Raw genomic sequence first — 8,675 nt, 5'->3', positions numbered from 1 at the left:
GAGTCACACTGTAATGGCAGCACTCTCACACCCCTCACTGGGTAGCGGTCTAACACTCAGCAGACTTGGACTCACACTGTAATGGCAGCACTCTCACACCCCTCACTGGGTAGCGGTCTGACACTCCGCAGACTTGGAGTCACACTGTAATGGCAGCACTCTCACACCCCTCACTGGGTAGCGGTCTGACACTCCGCAGACTTGGACTCACACTGTAATGGCAGCACTCTCACCCCCCTCACTGGGTAGCGGTCTGACACTCCGCAGACTTGGAGTCACACTGTAGCTCACCCTTGCTTTTAAAACCCTTCATGGCATGGGCCCTAGTTATCTCAGAAAGAGGTTTATCCTCTATAAACCAGCCAGAGCCTTGCGCTCAGCGTCTCTATCTCTCTCCAAGGTCCCAGCAATTAGGCGTGCCCGCATTGGTGGACGCTCCTTCAAGTACCTTGCGCCCCGGGCTTGGAATGCCCTCCCACTCTCTTTACGGATGAGTGAGAGCTTGCTGTCCTTCAGAAAAGAGCTCAAGACTTGGCTCTTTAGCCAATAAGCCTCCCCCCCCCCTGTTCAGAGCTCTGTGGCTTCGGGTCTGACAGCGCCGGGACACTCTGCTTGAGTAGCTGAGCGCTTAACAAAACCCCGTTTAACATAACATAACATAACATAACATAACTGTAATAGCAGCACTCTCACACCCCTCACTGGGTAGCGGTCTAACACTCCATAGACTTGGAGTCACACTGTAATAGCAGCACTCTCACACCCCTCACTGGGTAGCGGTCGGACACTCCTCAGGCTTGGAGTCACACTGTAATGGCAGCACTCTCACACCCCTCACTGGGTAGCGGTCTGACACTCCGCAGAGTTGCAGTCACACTGTAATGGCAGCACTCTCACACCCCTCACTGGGTAGCAGTCTGACACTCCGCAGACTTGGAGTCACACTGTAATGGCAGCACTCTCACACCCCTCACTGGGTAGCGGTCTGACACTCCGCAGACTTGGACTCACACTGTAATGGCAGCACTCTCACCCCCCTCACGGGGTAGCGGTCTGACACTCCGCAGACTTGGAGTCACACTGTAATAGCAGCACTCTCACACCCCTCACTGGGTAGCGGTCTGACACTCCGCAGACTTGGAGTCACACTGTAATAGCAGCACTCTCACACCCCTCACTGGGTAGCGGTCTGACACTCCATAGACTTGGACTCACACTGTAATGGCAGCACTCTCACACCCCTCACTGGGTAGCAGTCTAACACTCCTCAGACTTGGAGTCACACTGTAATGGCAGCACTCTCACACCCCTCACTGGGTAGCGGTCTAACACTCCGCAGACTTGGAGTCACACTGTAATGGCAGCACTCTCACACCCCTCACTGGGTAGCGGTCTAACACTCCGCAGAGTTGCAGTCACACTGTAATGGCAGCACTCTCACCCCCCTCACTGGGTAGCGGTCTGACAATCCGCAGACTTGCAGTCACACTGTAATAGCAGCACTCTCACACCCCTCACTGGGTAGCGGTCTAACACTCCATAGACTTGGAGTCACACTGTAATAGCAGCACTCTCACACCCCTCACTGGGTAGCGGTCTAACACTCCATAGACTTGGAGTCACACTGTAATAGCAGCACTCTCACACCCCTCACTGGGTAGCGGTCTGACACTCCTCAGGCTTGGACTCACACTGTAATGGCAGCACTCTCACGCCCCTCACTGGGTAGCGGTCTGACACTCCGCAGACTTGGAGTCACACTGTAATGGCAGCACTCTCACACCCCTCACTGGGTAGCAGTCTGACACTCCGCAGACTTGGAGTCACACTGTAATAGCAGCACTCTCACTCCCCTCACTTGGTAGCGGTCTGACACTCCTCAGACTTGGAGTCACACTGTAATGGCAGCACTCTCACACCCCTCACTGGGTAGCGGTCTGACACTCCTCAGGCTTGGACTCACACTGTAATGGCAGCACTCTCACGCCCCTCACTGGGTAGCGGTCTGACACTCCGCAGACTTGGAGTCACACTGTAATAGCAGCACTCTCACACCCCTCACTGGGTAGCGGTCGGACACTCCTCAGGCTTGGAGTCACACTGTAATGGCAGCACTCTCACACCCCTCACTGGGTAGCAGTCTGACACTCCGCAGACTTGGAGTCACACTGTAATAGCAGCACTCTCACTCCCCTCACTGGGTAGCGGTCTGACACTCCTCAGACTTGGAGTCACACTGTAATAGCAGCACTCTCACTCCCCTCACTGGGTAGCGGTCTGACACTCCTCAGACTTGGAGTCACACTGTAATGGCAGCAGGTGAAGCGCTCACAGAGTGGCAGGCATACACTACCGTAGCGCTCTCACACTCCTCACAATCTAGCAGCACAGCAAAGCAGGCCTCTTGATTGAATGAGGTTTGTATCTGCTGCTGTTGATGGGTGGTAAATGGGTGAATGCAAGAATGAGCCAATTGGTGGATGAACACATGCATTTGTGACTTAGTGTATGGATGGATGAGTGTCTTCATGGATGGAAGTGTCAGCTATAGGCTAAACTAGTGGCATTTTCAGTGTTTCATTGGTTTTCCATTTAAGAAAACAGCCATTCACATTTTCAAGTTGCAGACACTGCCAGGTCGGCGGTCCATCCTCCCAGATAACCCTCCCGTCTCAGTGGCAGACACTGCCAGGTCAGCGGTCCATCCTCCCAGATAACCCTCCTGTTTCAGTGGCAGACACTGCCAGGTCAGCGGTCCATCCTCCCAGATAACCCTCCCGTCTCAGTGGCAGACACTGCTATCGCAGAGAGGACTCTGAGCTCACGCTGCAGACACTGACACCCTAGATTCAGACACTCAACACTACTGGGGCAGGTACCCTGAACCAGAGCTGAGAAGAGACCCCATGCCCAGCATGACACTTACAGCCAGGTCTGACTGTCTGGCTTACTGTGGTTTGCATTCTGGGACTTGTAGTTTTGTTTTACCATTCAATCCGAGCGTGCAAGGTACAGTTCAATGAAAAACCAAGACTGTAAAAAGGTGTCACACCTGATATGGTGTCACTCATCAGCATTGCAGGCCTTCTAATAATGGTGGCACTCAGGCGCGCAACACCCATTGGACTCACAGGGCTTCAGCCCCCCCCGTCGTGTGTGGCAGCCCGGGATGAGACAGCTTCCCGGGCAAAAAAGCAGCAGCACCCGAGCACTTCACAGGTCTTTAAAAGACCATTTGCATGTTAATGAGGCCTCGCTGTTGTTTCACCCCTTCTAAGAGCCCCTGCAGCTCCACTCTGCCTATTGCTTAAAGTTCAGCCCCCCCCGAAATTTATGCTCAGCCCCCCCCGAAATTTGGCTCTAGTTGCGCCTCTGGTGGCACTCACAGGAAACATTCATGCCACCCCAGCCAACACATAGACGCTCCCTGCTCTGCTGCATTCGCTCCCCCCTCATGATGCCTCTGTCTCCTGTCAAATTATGTGTGTTTCTATTTCTAGTGCCAAGATGCCCTCTTCGGTGAACACTACGTTTTATAAAGGTTATCCGTTCCCTTCCACTCAGAGCACAGACCTCGACACTCCCAGGTGGGGGCACCTCCAATACGGGTTCAAGGAACCTTTGCTCATCTGCAGACAGGTACCTCGAGTGCAGATTGGTTTATTCCCAGCTCAGATGCAGACCGCCCCTGCTCTGCTGCAAACAGTGTCTGGTTAGAGGCTCACACTTCAACTCTGCTGCACTCGATCTCAGCTCATCCACAGACACTCCCTGCTCTGCTGCAAACAGTGTCTGGTTAGAGGCTCACACTTCAACTCTGCTGCACTCGATCTCAGCTCATCCAAAGACACTTCTGCGCTGCAGACGCGCCCAGATCAGCCTCACAGTGACGGGCAGTTCTGTAGATGTGCAGGAGCCAATGAAAGTTGGAGGGTGTATAAGGAAGGAGAGACAGACACGCCCCTTTCACAAAACTGTGAGAAACGAAACTTAACTTCACGTTTACCTGCTCGGGACGACATCATGGCTACTGCAAACCACCTCAGAGGCATAAAGGAGGAGGCCACCTGCTCCATATGTCTGGAATATTTCACAGACCCCGTGGTTGTGGAGTGTGGACACACCTTCTGTCTGTCCTGTATCACTCGGTGCTGGCAGGGGCTGCAGAGAGACTTCCCGTGTCCTCAGTGTAGAGCAGTCTCCGAGACAAAATCCCTCCGACCCAACAGACACCTGGCGAACATGGTGGAAATCCTTAAAGAGCATCAGTTACCGAGTGCGACCCCCCAGGAGGCGAATCTGTGCCGAGAACACGAAGAGAAACTGAAATTGTTCTGTGAAGATGACCAGGAGCCCATCTGTGTGGTCTGCAGCATGTCACGTGACCACAAGCCCCACACGGTGCTCCCCATTCGAGAGGCTGCCCAGGAGTACAAGGTATGTGTGCTTAGAGAGCTGGGGCAGGGGTGTAACTAGGCTATACGGTACTCCCATTGGAGAGGCTGACCAAGAGTACCAGGTATGTGTGCTGCTAATGAGGGGGGTGGAATCACGCAACACAACACTCCAAGAGGCTGCCCAGGAGCACAAGGTATGTGTGCTGCAGAGCTGGGTGGAACTAGGCTACACGGAACTCCCATTCGATAGGCTGCCAGCAGCCAAGGAGTACACGGTATGTGTGCTACAGAGCTGGTTCAGGGGTTGGACCAGGCTGCACTGAACGGTGCTCCCACTCGAGAGGCCGCCGAAGAGTAAAAGGTGTGTGTGCTCTAGTGCTGTGTCAGAAGTAGGCTGGGGCCGCTGGGCCACTCCATTCCACTGCTGCCCAGGAGTATATGTGTGCTTTCGGTCTGCTTCAGATGCTGTGACAGAAAGTACTACACTACAATCGAGATGTTGCCCAGGAGTGCAAGGTGTGTATGCACTGGGTCTGGAGAAGGGTTAGGCCAGCCTCATGCTTTGCTCCCTGTTCGAAATAAAATACAGGATTGCAAGGGATGTGTGCTGTAATCAAGTGCAGCAAGCAACGGGGCGAGACCTGCACTGCCTCCCATTCCAGAGGCTGCATAGGAGCACAAGGTATGTGCGCTGTAAATCCAGGGCAGCAACGGGGCCAGACCTGCACTGCTTCCCATTCCAGAGGCTGCAGAGGAGCACAAGGTGTGTGTGCTGTAATCAAGAGCAGCAAGCAACGGGACGAGACCTCCACTGCTTCCCATTCCAGAGGCTGCAGAGGAGCACAAGGTGTGTGCGCTGTAAATCCAGGGCAGCAACGGGGCCAGACCTGCACTGCTTCCCATTCCAGAGGCTGCCGAGGAGCACAAGGCATGTGTGCTGTAAATCCAGGGCAGCAACGGGGCCAGACCAGCACTGCTTCCCATTCCAGAGGCTGCAGAGGAGCACAAGGCATGCGCGCTGTAAATCCAGGACAGCAACGGGGCCAGACCTGCACTGCTTCACATTCCAGAGGCTGCAGAGGAGCACAAGGTGTGTGCGCTGTAATCAAGGGCAGCAAGCAACGGGGCGAGACCTGCACTGCTTCCCATTCCAGAGGCTGCAGAGGAGCACAAGGCATGTGTGCTGTAAATCCAGGACAGCAACGGGGCGAGACCTGCACTGCTTCCCATTCCAGAGGCTGCAGAGGGGCACAAGGTGTGTGTGCTGTAATCTAGGGCAGCAAGCAACGGGGCCAGACCTGCACTGCTTCCCATTCCAGAGGCTGCAGAGGAGCACAAGGTATGTGCGCTGTAATCAAGGGCAGCAAGCAACGGGGCGAGACCTGCACTGCTTCCCATTCCAGAGGCTGCAGAGGAGCACAAGGTGTGTGTGCTGTAATCAAGGGCAGCAAGCAACGGGGCGAGACCTGCACTGCTTCCCATTCCAGAGGCTGCAGAGGAGCACAAGGCATGTGTGCTGTAAATCCAGGACAGCAACGGGGCGAGACCTGCACTGCTTCCCATTCCAGAGGCTGCACAGGAGCACAAGGTATGTGTGCTGTAAATCCAGGACAGCAACGGGCCAGACCTGCACTGCTTCCCATTCCAGACGCTGCAGAGGAGCACAAGGTATGTGCGCTGTAATCAAGGGCAGCAAGCAACGGGGCCAGACCTGTACTGCTTCCCATTCCAGAGGCTGCAGAGGAGCACAAGGTGTGTGTGCTGTAATCAAGGGCAGCAAGCAACGGGGCGAGACCTGCACTGCTTCCCATTCCAGAGGCTGCAGAGGAGCACAAGGCATGTGCGCTGTAAATCCAGGGCAGCAACGGGGCCAGACCTGCACTGCTTCCAATTTCAGAGGCTGCAGAGGAGCACAAGGCATGTGTGCTGTAAATCCAGGACAGCAACGGGGCCAGACCTGCACTGCTTCCCATTCCAGAGGCTGCAGAGGAGCACAAGGTGTGTGTGCTGTAAATCCAGGACAGCAACGGGGCCAGACCTGCACTGCTTCCCATTCCAGAGGCTGCAGAGGAGCACAAGGCATGTGCGCTGTAAATCCAGGGCAGCAACGGGGCCAGACCTGCACCGCTTCCCATTCCAGAGGCTGCAGAGGAGCACAAGGTGTGTGTGCTTTAAATCCAGGACAGCAACGGGGCCAGACCTGCACTGCTTCCCATTCCAGAGGCTGCAGAGGAGCACAAGTTGTGTGTGCTGTAATCAAGGGCAGCAACGGGGCGAGACCTGCACTGCTTCCCATTCCAGAGGCTGCAGAGGAGCACAAGGTGTGTGCGCTGTAATCTAGGGCAGCAATGGGGCGAGACCTGCACTGCTTCCCATTCCAGAGGCTGCAGAGGAGCACAAGGTGTGTGCGCTGTAATCAAGGGCAGCAACGGGACGAGACCTGCACTGCTTCCCATTCCAGAGGCTGCAGAGGAGCACAAGGTGTGTGTGCTGTAATCAAGGGCAGCAAGCAACGGGGCGAGACCTGCACTGCTTCCCATTCCAGAGGCTGCAGAGGAGCACAAGGTATGTGCGCTGTAAATCCAGGACAGCAACGGGGCCAGACCTGCACTGCTTCCCATTCCAGAGGCTGCAGAGGAGCACAAGGTGTGTGTGCTGTAATCAAGGGCAGCAAGCAACGGGGCCAGACCTGCACTGCTTCCCATTCCAGAGGCTGCAGAGGAGCACAAGGTGTGTGTGCTGTAATCAAGGGCAGCAAGCAACGGGGCGAGACCTGCACTGCTTCCCATTCCAGAGGCTGCAGAGGAGCACAAGGTGTGTGTGCTGTAAATCCAGGGCAGCAACGGGGCGAGACCTGCACTGCTTCCCATTCCAGAGGCTGCAGAGGAGCACAAGGTGTGTGCGCTGTAAATCCAGGGCAGCAACGGGGCGAGACCTGCACTGCTTCCCATTCCAGAGGCTGCAGAGGAGCACAAGGTGTGTGTGCTGTAAATCCAGGGCAGCAACGGAGCGAGACCTGCACTGCTTCCCATTCCAGAGGCTGCAGAGGAGCACAAGGTGTGTGCGCTGTAAATCCAGGGCAGCAACGGGGCGAGACCTGCACTGCTTCCCATTCCAGACGCTGCAGAGGAGCACAAGGTATGTGCGCTGTAAATCCAGGGCAGCAACGGGGCCAGACCTGCACTGCTTAACATTCCAGAGGCTGCAGAGGAGCACAAGGTGTGTGTGCTTTAATCAAGGGCAGCAAGCAACGGGACGAGACCTGCACTGCTTCCCATTCCAGAGGCTGCAGAGGAGCACAAGGCATGTGCGCTGTAAATCCAGGACAGCAACGGGGCCAGACCTGCACTGCTTCCCATTCCAGAGGCTGCAGAGGAGCACAAGGTGTGTGTGCTGTAAATCCAGGACAGCAACGGGGCCAGACCTGCACTGCTTCCCATTCGAGAGGCTGCAGAGGAGCACAAGGTATGTGCGCTGTAAATCCAGGACAGCAACGGGGCCAGACCTGCACTGCTTCCCATTCCAGAGGCTGCAGAGGAGCACAAGGTGTGTGTGCTGTAATCAAGGGCAGCAAGCAACGGGGCGAGACCTGCAGTGCTTCCCATTCCAGAGGCTGCAGAGGAGCACAAGGCATGTGTGCTGTAAATCCAGGACAGCAACGGGGCGAGACCTGCACTGCTTCCCATTCCAGAGGCTGCAGAGGAGCACAAGGTGTGTGTGCTGTAATCAAGGGCAGCAAGCAACTGGGCCAGACCTGCACTGCTTCCCATTCCAGACGCTGCAGAGGAGCACAAGGTATGTGCGCTGTAATCAAGGGCAGCAAGCAACTGGGCCAGACCTGCACTGCTTCCCATTCCAGAGGCTGCAGAGGAGCACAAGGTGTGTGTGCTGTAATCAAGGGCAGCAAGCAACGGGGCGAGACCTGCACTGCTTCCCATTCCAGAGGCTGCAGAGGAGCACAAGGCATGTGTGCTGTAAATCCAGGACAGCAACGGGGCGAGACCTGCACTGCTTCCCATTCCAGAGGCTGCAGAGGAGCAGAAGGTGTGTGTGCTGTAATCAAGGGCAGCAAGCAACGGGGCCAGACCTGCACTGCTTCCCATTCCAGAGGCTGCAGAGGAGCACAAGGTATGTGCGCTGTAAATCCAGGACAGCAACGGGGCCAGACCTGCACTGCTTCCCATTCCAGAGGCTGCAGAGGAGCACAAGGTGTGTGTACTGTAATCAAGGGCAGCAAGCAACGGGGCGAGACCTGCACTGCTTCCCATTCCAGAGGCT

The 8,675-nt window shown here is 55.7% G+C and overlaps 1 protein-coding gene across 1 annotated transcript in view; it reads left to right on the top strand.

Annotated features, from left to right (window-relative positions):
• Positions 1–3,973: 3,973 nt before the first annotated feature.
• LOC146869492 (E3 ubiquitin-protein ligase TRIM39-like) overlaps positions 3,974–8,675 on the top strand; it is a 203,217-nt gene continuing 198,515 nt past the window's right edge. The window contains exon 1 of the mRNA XM_085600308.1: positions 3,974–4,437. Coding sequence (XP_085456434.1) covers positions 4,024–4,437 — 414 coding nt within the window. The 5' untranslated portion in view covers positions 3,974–4,023. The remainder of the gene's footprint in view (positions 4,438–8,675) is intronic.

This window comes from Triturus cristatus, chromosome 1_1 (assembly GCF_964204655.1).
Source record: "Triturus cristatus chromosome 1_1, aTriCri1.1, whole genome shotgun sequence".
In the NCBI taxonomy this organism is placed as follows: Eukaryota; Metazoa; Chordata; class Amphibia; order Caudata; family Salamandridae; genus Triturus; species Triturus cristatus.
The sequence above is the reverse complement of the archived record's forward strand: the minus strand, read 5'-3'. Positions and strand labels throughout refer to the sequence as shown.